This window comes from Delphinus delphis, chromosome 13 (assembly GCF_949987515.2).
Source record: "Delphinus delphis chromosome 13, mDelDel1.2, whole genome shotgun sequence".
NCBI lineage: Eukaryota > Metazoa > Chordata > Mammalia > Artiodactyla > Delphinidae > Delphinus > Delphinus delphis.
Genome location: NC_082695.1, coordinates 40,118,068 through 40,141,629, shown reverse-complemented (window position 1 = coordinate 40,141,629; position 23,562 = coordinate 40,118,068). Strand labels below are relative to the sequence as shown.

Here is a 23,562-nt window from a genome sequence, read left to right as displayed (position 1 = left end):
TAATTCAATTCCTCATAATTCAGGGACCTATATCTCCACTCTATAAAAGGGAAAATCAATAGCAATGTTCATGGATTTTTTTCAAAAATCCTACTTGGTCCTTTTCACTAACAGAATAGCCATACTCTCTGAATGGATTATGTGAAGTTGTTTTTAGTATTTTAATTTCTAAGATCAGACTTTACCAGGGAAAAATTAAAACTGACCAAAGCACATACTGATGGAGAAAATGGATAATATGTCCAGGGCAGAATGCCTGCTACCTGAATTATCTGCATCGGTGAGAGCCTTGTTGAAGTCTTCACTCCCGGTTCTCCCATAGGTATCCTTAATTCTTTCCACGTCTGTCTGAATGGGGTTGAGCCCATCTAGAACATCATTTGTGATGTCGTTGGCATTTCTGACCATGCTCTTTGCACTATTGATTATACCATCAATGTCATCTAATGCACACACAAACAGGGAGGGGTAAGTATCTAAAATGCTTGACAAAAGAAGCCAAGTCCAGTGGGTTAGGGAGCTGCTGACCTCTCTGTATCCCACGAAGATCATCGCGGATGGTCGTGAGATTGGTGTCTACCAGCCCTTTCTGAACGGTCATAATTTTCAGAGTTTGCTGCAGGTTGCTGAGAGCCGGACTGATTTCTAAAATAAAATAAAGCAGCAAGAGGCAATTACCCTAAAGATCTTGATCATCTGTGGGTATTGGTGACCCCTGAAGTAGCCAAGGTCTGCACAGCATTGAGCAGACCTGCATCTTAGCAGTCATCCCCGAGATGCCCACTGCATGCACCTAGACCCACAGGTCCTCCAGTTACAGAGGCCAGGAGCATATAGAGCCCGTGTTACCAGGCTCCTTGGAAATGCACATGAGGAAAGGGAGAGGTGTAATAACTCATTTTAATTTTTAAAAATGAAAAAAGATAAATAAATAAATATATTTATTTACTGGTAGAAGGCATCTAACTGCTTTGAAAGGATTAAGAAGGTAAGTGAGGGCTATGAGCTTGGATGGCTGCTCAGCTACGAATGACCACAGGAGACCAGAGAAAATCAAGACACAGCATTTTCTGAACACAGGAATTTGGTGAGATCGAGACGGTTTAATTATTTTAAAAAAAAATCAAATTAAATAAGTAGAAAAAGTTCAAAGACAAAAATTTAAAAATCTTCATGCCCCATAGTGGTAGTGATTTTTGGTACTTTCAGTTGCTAAGATTTTAGGGCTTAAGAAATTTTGAAGCAGTTGCTCTAATGACCTGAAACTAATTACCTGGGCCTTAAGTAAGAAAGCAGCACTGTACATACCTCAATGCTATGTGGGTCCACACGGGATTAAACTAAGAATCCCCTCCCCAAACCCAAGGCCAGGCCGAAACAGGCCTATCAGCCTCAAGATTTACTTAGATTTATGAGGTTCTAGTTAATTTGGTATATGTTAGAATATTGGGTAGACACATCCCAGCTATGAGTTTGCAAAGTATCATTTGCATGGACACTGAGATTCAAGAAGTGCGTTTGCTTCTAGGGCTGCCTCTCCTGGTCTCATAGGTTGTTTCCAAGTCTTTGACTATCCCAGCCTCCACCCTAACCCTCAGTACCTTGCTGTAGCTTCTTCTGGGTTATCTTGGCTTCATTTAACAGTTTATCGCTGTTGGAACTCAGGGTTTTAGCTTTTCTTGGAACATCTTCCTTTATCACTGTCTGAAAGCAAAGTGTTTATCAGCTTTAAATGTGATACACCTTAGGAAATATAGTGTAAGAGTTTTCATCCTACCCCAAAGCCCTTATCTTTAAAGAATGAGGTTAGAAGGTAAGGAGGAGGTTTAAAAAGACTGTTCCTTAAAAGATACAGTCAGGGCTCTAAGAAGACGTCTGTGGCTTAGGGAGGCGGACCCATCTCTGCTGATATAATGACAAATTGTGTGACACCTTCTCATTTTCTCACTGTCACTTGTACAATACCCTCTGCAATAATGGAGGACAGAGCTAAAATGTTTTTAGGCTTTTAATCTTCGGGAGATAAAAATCTTCAACCTTCTGAGGTCTGTCCCCTAATTCTCTCATAGTTAATAATTTGTTCTTTATTTTTAGACCTAGGAATATTATATGATGCATTTAAGATATCATAGGACCCCACAGGCATGCCCAGGTGTAAGACAAATGACAGGAAATAAATGGTTATAAAATTGTGTACAAAAATTTCTTTTCTTTGGTAAATGTTAATGCTCAATACTCAGTCACAGCATAAAAACATATCTGGTAAGAAGCAGGGTATAACACTTTCATGGTTCAAAATCAATAATCAGTGTGATTTCTATCTGGTTTTACAAATGATTTTTAAAAGTGGGCTACATTTATCAAACAGCCAAGTATATACAGAAATGACTTATATCTAGAGCAAGTTCGAGTCTATTCTATATAACAAATTCTGGTCTAAAATAATGCTTTTTTCTATTCCTTGGTGCACGCAGAAAGAAGATAGGAAAATGAGTTGTCTCCAGAGTGCCTGGAGAGAAGGTACCAGTGCAGGTGCTCACCTGGAGGGCAGCCTCAGACGCGCTGGTGGCCTTGTCCGCTGCGTCCTCGGCTGCTTTGATGGCATTGAGGATGTTCTCATAGGCGGTGGCAGCGTCCACGGCACAGCGTACCAGCTCATCCCCACTGGTGTTCCTCTTGATCCTAGAAAATGGTACAGGAGAGGGCTCCAGCGGCCCCCCTGCCTGCAGCTGAGCCCCCTAACCTCCCGATTCATTTGACAGATGGAGACTTGGGGCTGCAAGCTCTGCAGCTCTGCCCCAAAGATGCAGCTGGGAATCAGGCCCCTGCGGCTGGTCGGGTTCGGAACTGTGCCCTGGGTGCCGCCCTCCACCCGGTCTGGAGACCCCACTCCCCCTGAGAGGCCTTCCCACCAGGCTCCAGCGGCCCCTGCAGTTAGACCCGTCAGGCCAGCCACTCACTCCTCCAGCTGCTTCGCCAGCTCCTGTAAAGACTGCGCATGCTTCTCTGCCTCCCCCACCAGGGATGCTTTACTGGACGATTTGGAAAGTTCTCTCACTTTGTCACTTAGTTCGTGTCTTGCTTCATTTAAGGTGACAGCTAGTTTTTCATATTCCTATATTTTCCAAGTAAACAAGAGGTAGTGTCAACTTAAGCAAAGCACGTATATGCCATTTTCTTGACCTCTGTCGTAAATGACGTTTCCAGGAAGCAACAATGAGAAACTGTTTTCTGAGCCCGCTCAGCGCACCAATTATTCCTTGGTTACTTGAGATATTGACACTGATAATATTCTCCCAAGTTTTACCACCATTTTGAACATTTTCCATATGGTGGGTACCCACTTTGATAGATTTTATAAAAGCTCATTATTCTCATTAGTGTATAGCTGCACTAAACCAAAATACCTTTTTTCTGATTTAGAAATAGCGATAATAAAAGATATTTTCAAAATGACCAATGGGCTGCTAAGAAATGTTGTCCATCTTTTACCAGTCCTAAATGTCTTCTGTTAATAATGTATGCCTGATATTTTATTTTATTTTTTAATTGTTTTTCAGCTTTACTGAGGTATAACTGACATACGATTGTAAGGTATTTAAAGTGCACGAAGTGATGATTTGATATACGCATACATTGTGAAAGGATTCCCCCACTGAGTTAGCACATCAATCAGCTCATATTCTATCCTCTTAACTTTTTTGGGAGTGGGGGTGAGAACATTTAAATTCTCTTTTAGCGAATTTCAATTATACAATATAGTGTTGTATAAGAATATGTATATGACTAGAGTCATATGTATATGTATGTATATGTATACGTACGTATGTATATGTATGTATATGTATATGACTAGAGTCATATTGCTTTACATTAGATCCTCAGACCTTATTCATCTTAGAGATGAAAATGATATTTTAAAAATAGCACCACATTTTTTTTCGTTATCACAAAAGCAACATTCACTCACTGCAGGCAAATTAGATAATAGAGATAGATATAGAGAAGATACATCATTCACCCCCCCCGCAAGGGACAACCACTCTTAACTATCTGGTATATTTTCTTCCACCTAAAAGACATATATTGGAGAAAAAATTGGTTAGCCGATCTCATAGTTTCCTCGAAACATAATTTAAATGCTTTTTGATTTTCCAGAGAAACAGTTTTGCCTCTACCTCATGGCTTTTACTCATCAGCTCCAAGGCAACATTAGTTTGCAGTAAGGAAGAGTCTGCAGTGGCTAGATGCTTGGTGAAGTCACTCTGGAGGGAATTCATTTCTTTAACTTGTCTCTGGAGAGAATAAAAAGAATGTCTGTGAGCTTCATGATGTATCGTCAGAAGGCACAGGCATATTTATTGGACAACAGCATAGAAGTAGTTTCAGAGTCAGAATGTCTTCTTGCACTTAAAGGTCATCTAGGAAACTCCAAAGCCATGAGACATCAGCTCAATTTGTTGTGTAGGTGTGTAGTTTCCACAGACAACATGCCAATGAAACAATCGCTGTCACATTGGAGAAGGTTTCTACACTGGGCTCAACCAGGCCCATGAGGTGGATATATAATTAAGCTCTGGCTAGTGGATCAGAACGAGGGATTTTTAACTAAGGGAATCAGCACCAACCATCAGCACACTCTACATGCCGGTCCCAGTGAAGATGTTGGGACACTTCAATAAGGAAACACACAGGACTTCAGGATGCCAGGGTGGAGGCTGCCTGAGTTCAGGGACCTGTAAAATTGGACCCTGCTCCCTTCCCCTTGGCAAAATCAGTGACTTCCAACAGAGGTGTTACTACCTGAAGAGGCTTTGGGAGCTAACCCTATTACCATCAGTGAAGATATTAGTCATTGTTTTTTACGAAATTCTTGCGTTTTTTTTTGGGGGGGGGTGTTCAGTCCTATGTTATTCCACTTTGATCTTACTGTCATTTCATAGCCCCTCACACTTTGGTTGTTGTTTTAGCCTACAGTGTTCGCCACTGAAATACACACTATAGAATTCGAGCTTTAAATCCTCATTGCACCTCCTGCATGTGGCCTGTATTTTGACTTATTTCCTATGAAGCAAGTAATGGCTTAAAATGCCTTTGCTGGTGATTCTGATAATGATGTTTACATATATGACACAAAAAGTCAGTTATTTAGAGCATACACTGTACACTTTGAATTAATTATAACAATATTAATTTCTCACCTATTTGGCAACATTATTGGTCCAGCACTCTATCAGCCAGGGGTGGGGGTGAAGCGCTTTGCTCTGCTTTCTCTGTGGTTTAAGTTCAGAAACTTTTCTGGCCGCTGAGGAGTAGCAACTACTTCGATTTTGCATTTAATGCCTCGCTCCTATTTGATTAGGGTTTCCTGAACAGACAGCTGCCTGGCTCTGCCACTTTATTAACGATGAAGATTCCTGTTCCCTCATCCTCGTCATTAACCAAACCATGCAGATTCTGACCGTGACCTCACCTTGATGGATTCCAAAGCCCTCTCGTTTTCTCGGTTGAGGCCGGTGGCCTGCTTTGCTTGGGTACTGGCCTCCTGTAGCGCGGCACGGAGGTCACTGAGTTTGGCTTCGTATTCATTTAAAGAATCTCGCATATTCTTAACAAGCCCATTGTTCTCCACCTGGTGGTTTTCCAGCCAGCTCCTTATCCGAGTCAGCACTGTAATACATCACCTTTTTGTTTTCCACTTGAGAGATGAGTACATTGGAAGCTAACTTATAAAGACTACAGAAGGAGAATTGAGTTTCTACTCACTTCATGGTTTTCCTCGAACTTGCAAGGGAACAGGAAAGGAAACTAGCATTTATGTTATGTTATACACACACTGTCTCATTTAACTTTCGCGACAACCACATGAAAACAGTAATTATCATCCTCATGTTTCAGATAGGAAAATGGATGGCCTGAGAAATTGGGTGACAAGGTTTTAGCCTTGGGACTTGAACTTGACCTGCAGAGCACAAAGTACATGCTCCTTCTACTACTAACACTGTCTCCTTGCAGCTAAAAGCCAAGGCTAATATTAAATTTAAACAATACAAATGCTAAAAGAGAACTGCTACTATCTGTAACCACTGATACATCATTTTACTAGAGAATAAAGGTCAGTATTTGGGAAAATATACACCAAATTATTATTTCTTACAGTTTTGAGCTAATGAGGCTTTTCCCCTAACCCAAACCTTTAGATATATTCAGTTAATTTCTAGTATATTCATTTTTGGAGGTAACAGTAGTGCTAATATCAACGTATGATTCAAAAGCTCAATGGTGATAAGGTGACCATTAAAAATGATATGAGAGAGCTGAGTGGAGATGAATGAAAGAAGAATGAAAATGCAGTTAAAAAGGAACAAGAGGTATCAGTGTCTAATATCTAAGGAGAAACTTTTTTTTTGCATGATGGTAAGATATTCTATTCTATGGATAAAGAAGATGTGGTACATATGTACAATGGAACATTACTCAGCCTTTAAAAAGAATGAAATAATGCCATTTGCAGCAATATGGATGGACCTAGAAATTATCATACTAAGCGAAGTAAGCCAAACAAAGACAAAAAACCATGCGATATCACTTATATGTGGAATCTAAAATATGACACAAATGAACATATCTATGAAAAAGAAACAGACTCACAGACATAGAGGAGACTTGTGATTGCCAAGGAGTGGGGAGGGAGGGAAGGATTGAGAGTCTGGGATTGGTAGATGTAAACTATTATACATAGGATGGATAAACAACAAGCTTCTACTGTAGAGTACAGGTAACTATATTCAATATCCTGTGATAAACCATAATGGAAAGTAACGTGAAAAAGAAAGTATATATATATGTATAACTGAAATCACTTTGCTGTACAGCAGAAATTAACACAACATTGTAAATCAACTATACTTCCATAAATTAAAAAAGTGTTGTTCTGTCCTACGGCTTCTCAGTAATCTGAAGGGGCTACCTACTTTCACCACGTGATCCTCTACCAGTAATATACGCTGAAAGGATGAGCCCCTCCACCTGGCACCGGTGACTAGATATTGCACTCTGCACACCGTATTTCAAACCAATTAGAACGGACTGTATGCAAGAATTTGGGAGGGTCCTTACGAAGCTGAGCCTCTCTTTTTTCAGCTTCTGCTTCCCTCAGGTTCTTCCCAAAGTTGCGGTTCCTCAGTTCCCTCAACATGCGCTCCGCTTCAGCCAGCTTTCTGGAAAAATCGTCCAAAGGCAAGTTGTTTCCTTCTCCTTCTGTCCCAGAGATCTGCTTCACAAGAACTGGAAAACATCAAGCAGTTTATTGGACTGGGAATTCTGGACTCCAGCAGACTACTAAAAAAAAAAAAGGCCGAGATTTTTATGGAGGGTTCATATTGGTTTTTTAGTATCACTACAGGTTCTTTTTCATAATGTTGAACTTTTTCTTTGTACAACAAAGGCTACAAAGTAATATAAAAGATGTTTAATTGGGCTGAGTAACTCTTCTTACCATGCACATTCCGGATGACATTTTTAATCTTTGTGTCCAGCTCTTTGGCGCCTTGGGTTGTCCGATCAACATTGCTATATAATGTTTGAGCTTTTCTGGAATTTATTTGAACCTATATGAAAAACAAATTGATGAGCAAAAAGTAAGAGTTGATGGGAGGAAAAAACTAACAGTATTCTGAAAGCAAAAAAAAAAAAAGTTAATGTTATTGACCTAACACATTACCTTTTCTTGCAAAGTTTCAAATTCACGATTCAAGTTACTCAGTTCTTTTTCCAGGCCATCCAGTTTTGATTTATGATTTGAAACGGTGGAACTGTAGCTGAGCAACTGGCTCTGAAAGTAACATACGAAGTTAATCTCACTTTAGAGTAGAAATTTGGAGGGAAGTCTTACCAAGTTGGTAAACCTGGTGATGATGTGAAAAGCTTCATTTAGCAAGTCCAATGCTGATCCTTAGAAAAAAAATACGGTTCTTTGAAATAGGCCACATGAAGAATAAATTTCTGATGTAAGTTGCGATATGGCTCTAAAATAAAGTAGTAAAATTTAAAAACATGAAGAGACAAGAGATACTTTACTTGAATTAACGATTTAACCTTATAGAAATGAGGGTGATGTCACTTACTTGACGTATTAAGGTTTAGATTCTATTATAAAGAATTGTTCAGTTATTTTTAACCTATATGTTACCTGATAATACTAAAAAGAAGTGCCTATGGCTACTCTATTCAGGGACTCACTAGATTCAAAGAATTATAGAGCAGGAGGGAAATTTGTAGCTCATTTAATGGAATACCCTTATTCAATAGGAAAAAAATGAGAAAACAGAAGCCCAAAGAAGTTGGGTGACCCATCCATGCCACAGCAGTACAGGTGATTACTGATTGCTTCAGGACTCAAATCCTGGTCCCCTGTCCTTTTTGAGGAACTCAACAGCCTCATTACTTTTAGAGGGTGACATTGCCTCATATAATATCTAGAAGAGTAAATATTTTCAATTTTGGGGAAAAAATATGTTAATACCTTGAGAATTTTTACAAGAAAAAGCAAAATTATTATCTCTCTTTGCACACGAGAACAGCGTTGGGTAAAAGAACACAGGCTTTCCAGCTCAGGTCCACACCCTAGGTTCACCACTTAATAGATAAGCTCACTGGACTTTATCTCCTTCATCTGTATATTGGTGATTATAATATTAAGCTGCTGGGTTGTTTTCAGTGGTAAGTGGGCTAATGCATTATAAAATGCCACATACATACGACCGTCCAAAAAATTAGTTGCTTTCTCATACATATTCCTACTGAATTTTCATAGTGTTTGTGTGATATTGCAAGAAGATGGTTCTATTTTATTTTTGTTGTAGGCAAATAAGGCACATCATTCTAAAGAGTGTTAGTAGAAGTATAAGAAGTATAGTGGGTAAAGCATGGTCTTTAGAATTTCATCCTGTGTATGAATAATGGTTGACAATCAATCACCCTACTTTCAAAACCCTCACCAATCCCAGACATCAGAGGTTACAGAGAACAAAATTATCTGTTGGATCTTTTTTACACTTTTCTCAAGTTCATACAAATCTATAAAAACAGACTGACATTTTCCTGAGTAGATGTTCTTTTATTTTGTCAAAAAAAGTTACAACTTTCTGTGACTTTCTACATTCACAGAGCAGGTTAACACATGTAGATTTTACTAATTCTGTTTTATTATAATCTGCACTAGGGGACAAACTGGAATTTGTGCAACAATGCCCTGATTGTTTCAGATGTTTTATTTTTAATTTTTGCAGACAGGAAGACAAAAGTCATTCTTACCTTTGCTCCCCTTTCTGTAATGTATCTTTTTATTTTCAGCCTGCTTTTAAGTATGTCAACTTATTTTTGTTTTTAAAGCAATTAATTAACGGTGGGCTTTAGTAAGACTTTTATTCTGTATCCTGCTTGGAATTCACAGGACTTCTTAGAGCTGTGAGTTAATAGTTTTGCCTCAAAATTGGAACATTTTCTACCGTTAATGCACAAATATTTTTCTGCCCCTTACTCACTTCATTTTTCTTCAGTGACAACAATTACATATAGGTTTGGTGACTTGATGTTGTCCCACAGGTCAATGAGGCTCTTTCTGTTTTTGTTCGTTTGATTTTTTAAAAGCTTTACTGAGGTATAACGGACATACAACAAAAGGCACGTGTTTAAAGTACACAATTTGATATGCTTTGACACATGACCCATGAAATTGTCTCCACAATTAAGATAAGAAACATTTCCTCATGCCCCTTGTAGCCCCTCCCCCCGATTCTCCCTGACACTTCCTTCCCCATCACCAGGAACACACACTATTAGATTACTTTTCGTTTTCTAGCACTGTGCACAACTTATGACTGTCACACATAAACACGCACACACTCATTAGGATATGAACTTTCCCTGGTCTGGCTTCTTTCAGTCAGAGTACTTATTCTGAGATTCACCCATGCATCAGTAGTTCATTACAATTTATTGCAAACTAGTATTCTACTTTGTAGATGTACAGTCATTTATTTATGCCTTCACCTGCTGACAGACTTTTGGGATGTTTCTGATTTTGGCTTATTGCAAATAAAGCTGCCAAAAAAAAAAAAAAAAAAAAAGGAATTTCACCTTGGCTTGAATTCTTCTGGACCCACCACATACTAGCTGTGTGACTGAGGGCACGTTACTTAGCTTTTCCAGGCCTGTTAAATAAAAATAACACTATTTTCCTCATAGGATGTTGTGAGACGTAAGGAAAGCACTTAGCACAGAGCCTGGCACATAGGATGGATACCAAAATGTTGGTTGCCTTCCCTTCATTGAAAAAATGCAGGGTTATACTGATGACATCAAAGTAACCCAAGTGGCTTTTCTTTTTCTCTGAAAACATAAAGACTTCCCCCCCTCCTCTCCATGTTAAGCCTGCAAACCATGCTCTAAAATTACCCTAATGGGATGGAAAAGAACCAGTTTTCTAGCATTAGTTTTTGCTGTATGTACTCAACCATAGCCACTAATGGTTTACAATCAGCCCTCATTCCAAAAGCACTTATTAAACTTTCCCCAAACCCTCTTTCACTATGTCTAGCTTAGGGTTTATCTCATCTACTGATTTATTTTACTTTGAGTATATTTCTTCATTTCCACGAGTTTTACTTAGATCTTTTCATATTTACCTCTTCTTGTTTGGTTTCTGGTGTTTAAAATTTTTTTCTAATTTCTTGTTCCTTCTACTGGATGTTATTCTCTTTTTTTTTTTTCTGGTACGCGGGCCTCTCACTGTTGTGGCCTCTCCCGTTGCAGAGCACAGGCTCCAGACACGCAGGCTCAGCGGCCATGGCTCACGGGCCCAGCCACTCCGCGGCATGTGGGATCTTCCCGGACCGGGACACGAACCCGTGTCCCCTGCATCGGCAGGTGGACTCTCAACAACTGCGCCACCAGGGAAGCCCTGGATGTTATTCTTGAAAGTAATTTTCAGATGGTCCTATGATTTTCATTTTCTCTGAAGGGAACTCATCACTTGACTGTTGCTTCTGCTGCATGTCTTTCTTATTATCTGTCTGTTACAGTGTTTGCAGGCTCCTTCCAAGAGGGAGATTTCTTCTTCTCCCTGCACTCTCTGTGCCCTGTCCAGTGATCTTGTGGTCATCATTACTCCCACCCCAGATGCCCCAGTCCAGGACCAGGTGTTATAGTGACAGCTTAGGACTTGTACATTATGGTGATAGTGAGAATGTCACATTTCAGCACAGATCCTGGTTTGTGAGTCTTGTCCACATCCTGGCTGCAAGGTTGTCCTTTCTTAGGTTCTCATACAGCCATTGTCCAACAACGGGAATTGGAAAGTTTTGAGGTTGCTTCTTCAGCCTCCATTTATAGGCAGAAGAGCCCCCGTTTTCCCCCCAGGGAGCCTGACTCTGGCCCGTGGGGCACTTTCAGCCCTAGTATTTCTTAGGATACCCTCTTGACCACCTTCTTTCCAACTGTACATAGTACATGTTCTGAGCTATGAAACAGACATCAACACATTTAAGAGAACTGGAATCATAAAGTATGTTCTCTGACCCCAAAAGAGTTAAACTAGAAATCAATAACAGAGAGTTATCTGGAAAATCCCCAATTCAGAAATTAAACAATACAGTTCTAGTCACAAGAGGAATTAGAAATTTTTCTTTTTTCTTTGGCCACGCTGCGTGGCTTGTGGGATCTCAGTTTCCAACCAGGGATTGAACCCAGGCCACAGCAGTGAAAGCCCAGAATCCTAACCGCTAGGCCACTAGGGAGCTCCCTAGAAAATCTTTTGAATTGAATGAAAATGAAAAGACAACATTTTAAAATGTGTGGAATACAGCTAAAGCAGTGCTTAGGGGAAAACTTATAGCACTAAATGCTTATATTAAGAAAAGTTTTGGATCAGTAAATAAGCTTTTATCTTAAGAAACTAGAAAATGAATGGCAAACTAAACCCAAAGCAAGCGGAAGGAAGAAAAGATATGGATAAGAACAGAAGTCAATGAAATTGAAAACTGAATAAAAGCAGAGAGAAATCAATGAAATAAAAAGATCAATAAAATTGATAAACCTCTAGCCAGAATAATCAAAAAAAGAGATAAGACACAAATGACCAATAACCAGAATGAATGAGAAAGCATCACTACAGATTTTGCAGATATTAAAAGGATAAGGAAAAATTATAAACAACTGTATTGCAATACATTTGGTAATTTAGACGAAATAGAAAAATTGTTTGAAAGGCACAGATTACTAAATATCACTCAAGAAGAAATAGATAAATCCTAATTGTCCCATATCTATTTTTTAATTGAACTTACAGTTTAATTAAAAAAAAAACTTTCAACAAAGAAAATCCCAGGCCCGTATGGCTTCACTGGAAAATTCCATCAAACATTTAAAGAAGAATTAATAACAACTGTACTCAAATTCGTACGAGTCTTCCAAATGCAAAACAGTGAGCTAAAGTTATGAGAAGAATGAGCCCAGAAACATTCAGTATGTAAGGAATGTTCACTTAGAAGTGTTAGTTTTGTGTGTTCACTGGTACTTTTCATCAGTAAAAATCTAATCTTCATTTAGATCAGAGGAAGGAGGACAGCCTCCCTGAGCCTTAAGTGGAGTCAAGTTCCCCCCTTTCTCACGTGAGGAGTATTCGTTCACACAGCATCTCTCTTCACCAAGTATCTGCTCTGGGTCAGGCATCATGCTGGACCCACAGAGTACTTACCCTCAGGTCCTTGGTCTGGGTCTCCAAGTGCCTCATCTGCTCCAGGGTCCCCACGCTGGCACTCAGGCCCTGCAGCTGAGACTTGACCAGGAGGAGCTCGTCCTCCATGGTGGCCAGGTCGTTCAAGAGCGTCATCACACAGCTGTCACAATCTGTGGGGGCCGCAATCAAAGGCACAAGTGCTGTGGGCTGGAGCCACAGGAATGCAAACAGAGCCCCAGAGCTGTGCCGCCCAGTTAATACACACATAGCCCATCACAGGCAAAAATCACAATCCTGGACTTCTCCGGGAAAGATGCAGATTCTGAAAAAGGGAGATCTCTAGACAGGGGGCATTTGACAAAGAAATGGTGGAATGGGGAAAAAGCGTGAGGGTGGTCAAAAGGTACAAACTTCCAGTTATATGATAAGTAAGTTCTTGGGATGTAACGTACAGCACAGTGACTATAGTAAACGACACTGTATTATATATTTAAAAGTTCCTAGAAGAGTAGATCTTAAAAATTCCTAATGCAAGACAGAAAATTTGTAACTGTGTGAGGTGATGGATGGTAACTAAGTTAATTGTGGTGATCATTTCACAACATATACATATATCAAATCATTATGTTATATACTTTAATACAATGTTGCATGTCATTATATCTCAATAAAACTGGGCAAAAAAAGAAATGGTGAATCTATTCAACTTGTTGCTTATTTTGTATGTGGGAAAAGAGTAATAAATAGTTTTTATTTATTGAGTGCTTGCTATTTACCAAGAATCATGATAAGGGATTTATAAGCATTTTTCCAACAGCTCTATGAGGTTGGCATAGTTATTACCAACCTCAGTTTTACCATCTGACAAATGATGAAAACGAGGCTTGAAGAAGTAAGGTCATCTGCACGAGATCATACAGATTCTAGTTGACAGAGGCTGGAGGTGACTCTAAGTAGCCCTCCTTCCACCACCTCCCACCACTGCTTTCCCAGACTCGAAACTGCATGTCCCAGTGTAGGGCTCACGGATTTTAAGCTGAACCCCACAACTTGGAAAGGAGGGGGCCATTTCTCTTCTCACCGTCACATTCTTCTCCAGGGCCACCATCTTTGGGTTCTTGGTTTATGCAGTCTGAAATGAGGAGTAACCAGAGAAGACAGCGTTATTAAACTTACTCTTCACGTGCCTTTTTTTTTTTTTTTTTTTTTTTTTTTTTTGCGGTACGTGGGCCTCTCACCGCTGTGGCCTCTCCCGTTGCGGAGCACAGGCTCCGGACGCACAGGCTCAGCGGCCATGGCTCATGGGCCCAGCCGCTCTGCGGCATGCGGGATCTTCCCGGACCGGGGCACGAACCCGTGTCCCCTGCATCGGCAGGCGGACTCTCAACCACTGCGCCACCAGGGAAGCCCCTTCACGTGCTTTTTAACTTGGCTTTGGGGAAAGCTAGTTTTGTGTTCAGTCACCCAGCCACACAGCATGGCCGGCTCTTCCCTTTTCCCTCCCTCCTCGGTGCCACTGCTTGGGGAGCTGTCTCATCTCCCGACAATCTTGCTACAGGAACTTCTCGTGTGGCCTCTCTGATTATATATTCAGTTTCTTCTCTACAAAGGGTCACGCCATTCTTATGAAATGAAATCTCCTAATCGCTGGTGTTGTCCTCATTTGGTAGCCTCCTATACAACTGCTGATGTCTCTTCTAATATCATTCAAGAACATTCAATAAACACTGAGCACCTTTGAGCATTCCCAGTGTGCCATGGCCCTGTGCTAGGGGCAGGAATACAAAGATAGCAAGTCTCTGGTGTCCTGTAGCTTAATGGTCCTATGGGGGAGACAGGCACATTTCACAACAGTGTGACAGATGCTGTGAGATACGCACACGAAGTTAGTGGACCTACTCCACCACCTACTGCTCACATATGCTGAATATTGAGGTTCTCAGCTATAGGCGGGAAAGCCTAATGGTCACCCCTGGACATTCTTTACTCCTCCCACTTCTACTCCTTTCCCCATACCATGCATTCTCACGCTGAAATGCCCTCTCATTTTCCTGTGAAAAATCATCTGACTTTATTAAAGGAAAACTCTAAGCTTGAAACTTTCCTAGACATGCTACAGGGAGGCTTTCAGGTGTCTTCTCAGCAGCCACACCTTGTGTGTATACACATACGTTTTGAACCACATTTATTTTTAATTGTAAAAATATATATATAAGTTCACTATGGAAAATTTGGGAAAAATCAGCAAAATGAGATAAAACATTATCCTTGATCCTACCACTCAAAGACGATAAGTGTCTCCTCACAGTATCTTTGTAGACATTTTATTATATGTAATCATAGGTTTCTCTTACTCATCCTTTTTTAAAAAAATCTTTTACTCACTCTTATATGGACATATAGCTGTGTCACGTTAATTTCCTCAATTAGACCGTAAATGCCTTACAGGCAGGAAACATGGTTTTATTTCCTTCACAAACTCCTGCAAACACAGCATATGGGGGACTTGGCTTAGGAAGGGGACTGATTTATCAGTGCAATTTTCTCAACAAGTTTGAGTTTTGACCACCAAGGAATCTGGACGTTATTAATTGAAAGAAAGAATGAAAAAGAGGGAAAAAAGCTCACAGGAACAAACGTGTCTCACAGGTGAGCATTTTCTTCCATTTCTGGAACAAAGAGTTCCCATCCTCATTCTAGGTTGGTTACTTTTGCTATTAGAAAAAGCATTCATCTCACGAGTTAACGACGTGTCTGATGCCGAAACTTCTCCTGAACACCTCCAGTGACAGTAGAACTCATCTCCTTTTAAACCAGTCCTTCTCGTCTTTAAACATTTGACACTTCTTCCTCAGAATGATCTAAAATAGATCTCCCTCTAGCTCCCACTCCTGGATGTGAGTTCTCCATACCTTAAGCCACACAGAACAAGACCCACCCTTCTCCCACACATGTGCCTTTCAGATCCGTCCTTTCCAAGTCTCCTTTCCACCATCCTGGTCTGTCCGTCCTTCCTCATGTCACAGGGCTCTAAGTCCCTTCACAGCCTCATCTTCTTTCTGAACAAACTTGTAGCTTGTCTATTGCCTTGTAAAGACACGGGCCCCTTGTGGGGACTTGCATGGGCGGCGGACCAGGGAACAACGGCAGGCCACCTGGTTTTGGACACTAGAACTCAGTGGAGATAGTACAAGGTGTCTAAGGGGCCACGTTACCCTCTTGATTCATATTGAGCTCACCGCTGACTGAAACCTTAGCCACGTCTTATTTATCACAAACTTATCTTTTTTTCCATTCAACTATAGGACCGACTCCACACTTACCCCAACATAATTTTGTCTGGTTAGAACTGGCTCCTCATTCCAGGCTGTTGAGGCCCTATTTTATTCTAAATGTGTCATAGGAGGCATTTGCTAGCTCCTCCAACTTTGTGTCACCTGATAACTGGGGGGGCAGGTCTTCTATATTTCCATTCAAGTCTACGATGTTGAACAAGATGGAGCCCAGCTGAAGCCCCAAACATGACAACAGACACCTCGTTCTGGACTGATAAGGCTCCATTTACTCTGCGTTCCTTTGGAAACAGTCACTTGACTGGATCTAATGCATACGTCCAGGGTTTAGTTCTTCATCTTGTCTATAAGATGAGAGATTTTATCTAAGGATTTGGCATTGCACTACATCAATGGCATTTTCCTGATAAACCACAGTAATATTCTCCATCAAAGAAGGACGTAGAGAGTCTTCCTGTTTTTCCAACTTCGTTTTTTCCTAATGAACCTATACTAACTCCCAGTTAATGTTTTTTTTCTTGGTATGTAAAATCCATCTCAATTATACACCCACATCCTAGAACAGTTACTGCTTTAATAGAAAGAGCACTCTGACTCCTTCAGATACATACACGAAGGAAGCTGATGAGATGATTCCCTTATAATGTCAAAGGGAGATCTCAGCAAAAATCACCAAAATAGGGTCTGAAATTATTTTGGCTACAATTAGTGACGTTTTAAAAACAATTTACCTAAAAAAAAAAAAACCTACTCGAAGTAAGTTACTCACCAAACCTGTGAATACTACCTAAGCATTCCCGACTTTGTCAAAACAAGGGGACAACTTGTTAGCTGGAATTGTGTATGTGGCTGCTGAACATGTTTGCTTGGCTTCTTTGCCAGCTATTTTATACCAGTTTGATAAAGGTAGGTTAACAGACGTGTGAGTCGATCTTACCTCCCGTCAGGGGGTCACAACTGCCCAAATGGCCGTTGCCGTTACAGTTGCATGGTTGGCAGCTACCTCCGAATTTCTGGGGATTTCCAAAATATCCTGGCGCACACCTACACAGAATACAGAAAAAGAGGGGAGACACCCAAAGGGCTCATCATTTATTCCACCCAATGTCTCAACCTCTAGCTCCCTGTTTGGGATCTTGTAACCCTATGAGAGGAAGGGCTGACATAGATTTGCAAGAGGGAACGTGTCTCAGTACAGAGCCATTTATGACTTGAATGAGAATGGTGAGGAGGGGAAGGCAGGCAGAGATTGCTCCCTTGCTCCTTGACACCCCCGATGACAAGGTCCTCAATCATCCCGACAGCCAAATGGCAGATGAACAAAATGCATACAGGAGCCAGTGGTTTGACCAGTACCGAAATCAGGGGTGGGTGAATTTTACGCAAGAGTTGTGTTCCTGAAGATATCACACAAATACACACTGCTTAATTTATGGCTCATTTCCTCGAAGAAAAAACTTAAAGTAAAATTCATATAATTTCAATATTTTGCATAAAGGGGGATTTTATTAATATTTCCTATTGTACTATTTCAAGTCTGCATAATTCACATTTATTTGCACTAATTGCTGCAGTGATGTACATAAGGGGCTTAAACAACTGAGCAGTTACAACTGCCACCTTAGCCTGAGCCTTTACTATTCTAGATGATTTAGTGATGAGAACTCAGTTCCTTATTTATAAGGTAAAAGATCATATTTCCTTGATTGTGTCTGTTTTCTTCAAAAAATAACACAAACACATGTTAATGTTTCTGGAACTGGGATGTAAATTAAAATATTTCTGTTCATTAGCAAAATTCCACTCCCACTCTATCCCCCCTAAATTGTCATTAAATTGATGTGTGTGGTGTTTTATCATCAATGGAATTGATAGAATCAAGGAAATATGGCATTTGACTTTCTCAAATTTAAGCTTTTCATCAAAGAACTTTGAGGCAATTTAAATATGCTTTACCAATGGATAAACTGGTGATATAGTGCAAAGGACACAGATTTTTTGTTTTGTTTTGTTTTTATGGGGTTTTTTTTAACATCTTTATTGGAGTATAATTGTTTTACAATGGTGTGTTAGTTTCTGCTGTATAACAAAGTGAATGGGAGATCTTTTTTTTTAAAATTTATTTTGGCTGCACCGGCTCTTAGCTGCAGCACGCAGGGTGGCGGATTTCTTAGTTGTGGCTGGCATGTGGGATCTAGTTCCCCGACCAGGGATCGAACCTGGGCCCCCTGCACTGGGAGCGCAGAGTCTTACTGACTGGACCACCAGGGAAGTCAGGACACGGGTTTTGAATCAGGAAGATCTGGCTAGACCTCCGTCTCTACCACAGTCCATGTCATCTTGGGCTGTTATCTTAATCCCTCAAGCTTCCATTTCTTCATCTATTCCTCTTACGAAAATGTGAAGCTCCACGAGGATGTGAATTGTTTTGGGGTGGGCCATTTTGCTCACTGATACATCCCTAGCACCTGGGATAATGCCTGGACCCATATTAGGTGTCAGATATAAGTATATGCTGAATGAATGAATGAAAAATGGTACTAACAATGCCTATTTTGGTGGGTGGATATAAAAGATAATATAGTAAAGAATCTAGTACAATGCCTGCACATAGCAGACATTCAGTAAAAGGTAGCTACTGCTACTTTAAGACATGATAAAATATTCATATATATGTATGCATGTGTAATTGGTGTCATTTGGAATTCTACATTTTGGAAAATGGACAGGAAGCAGAAAACCCATGTATTCCCTAATTATCAAGAAGGTAACTAAGCTGAGGTGGGTTAGCCAAGTCTACTCAGCAGGTTGTCCTAATAACAGGGCTTTATTTGGGGTGACCAGCCCCATAGTCTGCCTAACAAGCCATGCTACGCAAAAGATCTCAGTTTAAAATACTTTTCCTTTAGATGTCTCACCTACATCTAAACTCTCTATGTAAAAGATACATATTTAAAAACTACCTTATTTAAAGTGACATAAATATTCAGGAAGTTTGATTCTGCTTCTTCCTTAATCTTGCAAAGCATTAGTTATCGATTATGAGAAATAACGGGTTCTTTCATTCTCATTTTATGGTAGTGCTAAACACAATGGACTAAACTAAAACTTCCTGATTTCATAGATGACATCGGTACAGCAAATAAAGAGCAGACAGCACGTCTGTCATCTGCGGCTCTGAGTGGCCAAGGGAGAAATGGGTCCCAGAGCACGGGCTGAGGAGGGAAGCCTTTCCTGTTCCCTCCCCACCTCTGCCCAGCGAGGTCCTGCATATACGCTTACTTTTCACCTTACTCTGTGCTTGTATTTATCATTGCGTAGTCAACCACTAGTGCCAGATGATGCCTGGCAGCCTGGCACAGAGTGGATGCTCAATAAGTGTTAACAAATGAAAAACTGTGACATTAAAATGGCATTAAGCTGTGGAAAAGTTAAAAAAAACCACAAAAAAACAATAGCTTGCTTTCCTGAGACATCAAACTTAAAAAACCTAAGCTGAGAAAACTGTTAATGAAGAATTTCCCTTTTCAAATCAGTTGCCTGTCAAATGGATGTCTCCTCCAGCCTGGTGCCGTTTTCCACTTCACTGTTTGTGCAGAACCATAAGGAGGATTAAATTAGGAAGCCTCTCCCAGGTAGGAGTCGCATAGCTTTTAAATCACGAACCCTGGAAGACCCTCCCAAGCCCATTCCCCACCCCACCTGTCCTTTCTGTCTCAGGGTAGCTGCCCCTTCCATCCCTCACCCTTCAGGGCTGGTTGATGCCCCTCCTGCTGCAGCCTGACTTAGCCCGGTTATGTTCTCTCTCTATTTTAGCAGCTTATTTGTACAGCTGTCCACCACTAGACTGGAAAACCCTTGAGGGCAGAATCTGTGGTCTGGTTGCTGATGTGTTTCTAATGCTTAGCACAGGGCCAGGCTTATACTAGGATCTCCATCCATTTTTCATCAAAGGAAAGAATGAATAAGTGTGGGCAATGTTCCTCCTGCAGAAATAATAAACAGAAGAACTTTGAATTGCTCCTTTTTACCATAGGATAGTGTCCAGACCCTCAGCTGATGCCCATAACAAGGCACTGCCTCCTTCTGCCCGTGGCAGCTACACTCTAGGCCCTTGGACTTTCTTGCATTACTTCCCTGACCTGAGCTGCCTTCCCCCTCCACCTCCCAGCTCCACTGGGTTCCAGTCATCCCTTTGACATACGTAAGTCCCACCTTGTCCATAAAATGTTTCAGATAACCCCAGTCTAGAGTAGCCCTCCCTTACTATGAAATCCAGTTGAATTAATTTTCTGTTTTTTTTTTTTAAGTAAAATTCTTCTAAAGTTATCCAGAAAAATAATATGCCAGAATGGTCCAGGAAAAAATTTAAATAAGGATTACGAGGGGAGACTTGCTTAACCAAATAGTCAAAGTCATTTGATAGTTTCAGAAATGATACGGAAGTGATAATGACACAAAAACCAAATAAAATGTACAAAACAAATCCAAGTTCGTATAGAAATTTCGTACACATTTACGGGACTTCCCTGGTGGCGCAGTGGTTAAGAACCCACCTGCCAATGCAGGGGACAGGGGTTCAAGCCCTGGTCCGGGAAAATCCCACATGCCATGGAGCAACTAAGCCCGTGCGCCACAACTACTGAGCCTGCACTCTACAGCCCATGAGCCACAACTGCTGAGCCCACGTGCCACAACTACTGAGCCACCTAGAGCCCATGCTCTGCAACAAGAGAAGCCACCGCAATGAGAAGCCCGCGCACCACAGCGAAGAGTAGCCCGCACTCACCACAACTAGAAAAAGCCTGCGCTCAGCAACGAAGATTCAACACACCCAAAAAATAAATAAAAACTAAAATATAAAATAAAATCTGAAATCAAACCCCTAATTAAAAAAAAGAAATTTTGTACACATTTAGCTTTAGTGAATTCAACTAAAGGTACTTAGCCAAAGAGGGATGAGAGGATGAGGGCATGAGTGTAAGGGAAAAACAGCTAAAGTGACTGTCCCCATCACTCAGTGAGCACACGTCCTGCAGTGAGCATGACATGAGAGATGTGAACCTGCTATTCGCTCAGCTGGTCTAGTTTCCCTGTGCCTCTCCTAGAGTGACTGTTTCACCCTACAGAGTGTGATTCTGGGTGTAACCAAATGACATGTACATTTCATGCAACATGGCCCCTGTATTACTGAGACATGGGACACTGGGATACTCAAGGTTATGCCAGCTCCGGTCAATTTTTGCCTGACATGTAGACCCTAAATCTATCTGCCCTGTGAGATGCAATACCACAAAAAAGTTGCGGTTCCAAATTTTCACCATCGAGATTTGAATGTAAGAAATAAAACCAGAAAAGTACTAAAACAAAATATGCATAAACATTTGCATATGCATAAACCTCTCTAAGCATGACACTAATGGCTGAAACCCTAAAGAATAAAAGAGTAGGTACAAATATAATAGAACTTAACTACTGCAGATCTAGAATTGACAAAACCAAACCAAAAAATATACAAATGAAAAACAAAACAGAGAAGTATATTTGCAATATATACTATGAAGCATTCGTTTCCTCTAAAAGATTTGTACAAATCAACAAAAAAATAAAAGAACATTCCACTAGAAAAAAATGGGTAAAAGACCTGGAAAGCAATTCAAAGAAAAAGATTTATAAATGGTCAATAAGCACATGAAAAAATCAAATCTAATTATTACCAAAAAATGTAAAATAAAATGACATACAATGTTTCTCTATCAAACTGGCAATGTTTGTAAAAAGTGAACAGTCTTAGTATCTACTGGAGGCAGGCAATTGCTCCTTTGCTGCTAGTAGGATGGTAAACAGATACAATCTTTCTGGAGGGCAATTTTGCAAAATGTATCGAAAGCCTGAAAAATGTCCCTATGCTTTGGCCCAAGGGATCGGTTCTATAATTACATCTCGAGTATTTATGTACACAAATATTTAGCTAACAGGATCCACTTTTAGTGCTGCTTTGAATGGAAAAGCGTAAAACTATTTTAAAGGCCAATAGTGGGGGATTATGGAACTTCAGGGGAACTTCCTGGTCCTGACGTGATGTTATCAATGAACACTTATTGATATGGAAATATACTACTAACATACTATTAGATGAGAAAACAAAACAGAAAGCAAAATAGGAATCTACCTTTTTCTTTTAAGAAAAATCTATGCATATAGAACTGATCTGTAAGAACATACAACAAGCACTGTAGGTGGGCAGGCGTGAGCATAGGGCAATTGCAGGGCTATGGTACATATTAGTTCTCTGCCTTATTAGTTCTTTGCTCACCTGTATTATATCACTTCTGTAATAATTATGTATTGATCTTATATTACAGTTATTTTAAATTTTAAAATGTTATCCATATGATTCATTTGTTATACTGCTACTTTTCCAGATATATGTGTGCTCTCTTCCCCTCTAGATGACAAGTACCTTCTATAGCCTTCACAATACTTGGCGGTGCCCGGGGCATAGTAGCTAATCATGAAACACTGTTCAGGAAAAACTAAAGCTTGGCTCTGTGGCCCTTTACGATCAAGTATGTACTTTCCATTTTGTAACATGTATTCTTTTGTTTCACAAACACCTATTATATGAATAGTACCACACTAGGCACTAGGGGTTCAGAAATGAGTGAGACACAGGCTGTCCTGCAGTGTCCATAATGTCGCGTGGGCATTAAGAGGGGTGTGCGTGTAGAAATATCTAGGGCTGCTGATATGTGTGCATGTGTAGGAGACGCAGAGTTGTACGTTTGTGTACAGGCAAGTAAGGATGTGTATATGTGGGGATAGGAGTATGTAGGGATGAGTTTATATGGCGGTACGAGTATACAGATACATGTTGGGGGGGTATGTAGGGGTGCGCCCAGGAGTAGGGGTATGTAGGGGTATACATAGGTATGTAGACGGGTGTTTGCTGGAGCGTATAGGACTATGACATATTGGACCTCGTTCTCAAATGGCTGAAACAGGTACAAAGCAAGAAAGAGAAGGAAGTTAATGATTTACTAAGTGAGCACACTTGTATTTTTCCCAAGAGACTTTTTTCCAGCCTCAATGAAACCAGCAGCCCCAGCCCTAGCTCTGAGCCTCAATCCAGCAGAGCCCCACTTACAGCCAGGGTGCCTGCAGCAGCCTGCCGGAAGAGCCCACCCCTACCTGCAAGACGGGGGAGGAGAGAAGGGGGCGGGGGAGGGGCGGCACCCACCTTTCGCATTGTATTCCTGTGTATCCAGCTTTGCAGGAGCACTTCACGTTTCCCCCAGTAACAACACAGCCGGTGGCAAAACTTGAAGAACGACAGAGAAAAGCCCCAGTAAAAACATAAGCTGATGGACTTTACGCTCATTATTTTTTGCCACAAAGAACCTGACTTGCCTTAAGTGAAATTGTAAACCAAGTGTCTGGCTACCTTTTGTGTGAAGGAAATTTTGCCCATCAAGACTTGTAGAGATAATGATGAATGCCTTCAGCTGACATCAGGCAAATTTGGCTGAA

The 23,562-nt window shown here is 40.6% G+C and overlaps 1 protein-coding gene across 2 annotated transcripts in view; it reads right to left on the bottom strand.

Moving 5' to 3' along the window:
- Positions 1 to 23,562, bottom strand: part of LAMA3 (laminin subunit alpha 3) — a 241,905-nt gene that overhangs the window by 44,657 nt on the left and 173,686 nt on the right. For both annotated transcript variants that reach the window (XM_060028799.1, XM_060028800.1), the window contains 14 exons: positions 23,273 to 23,353; positions 16,970 to 17,076; positions 13,821 to 13,871; positions 12,758 to 12,909; positions 7,724 to 7,834; positions 7,499 to 7,610; positions 7,120 to 7,287; positions 5,474 to 5,670; positions 4,179 to 4,295; positions 2,961 to 3,115; positions 2,541 to 2,682; positions 1,602 to 1,704; positions 529 to 645; positions 264 to 443 (listed from right to left, as the gene is read on the bottom strand). In XM_060028799.1, the coding sequence (XP_059884782.1) occupies positions 264 to 443; positions 529 to 645; positions 1,602 to 1,704; positions 2,541 to 2,682; positions 2,961 to 3,115; positions 4,179 to 4,295; positions 5,474 to 5,670; positions 7,120 to 7,287; positions 7,499 to 7,610; positions 7,724 to 7,834; positions 12,758 to 12,909; positions 13,821 to 13,871; positions 16,970 to 17,076; positions 23,273 to 23,353 (1,793 nt within the window). The remainder of the gene's footprint in view (positions 1 to 263; positions 444 to 528; positions 646 to 1,601; positions 1,705 to 2,540; positions 2,683 to 2,960; positions 3,116 to 4,178; positions 4,296 to 5,473; positions 5,671 to 7,119; positions 7,288 to 7,498; positions 7,611 to 7,723; positions 7,835 to 12,757; positions 12,910 to 13,820; positions 13,872 to 16,969; positions 17,077 to 23,272; positions 23,354 to 23,562) is intronic.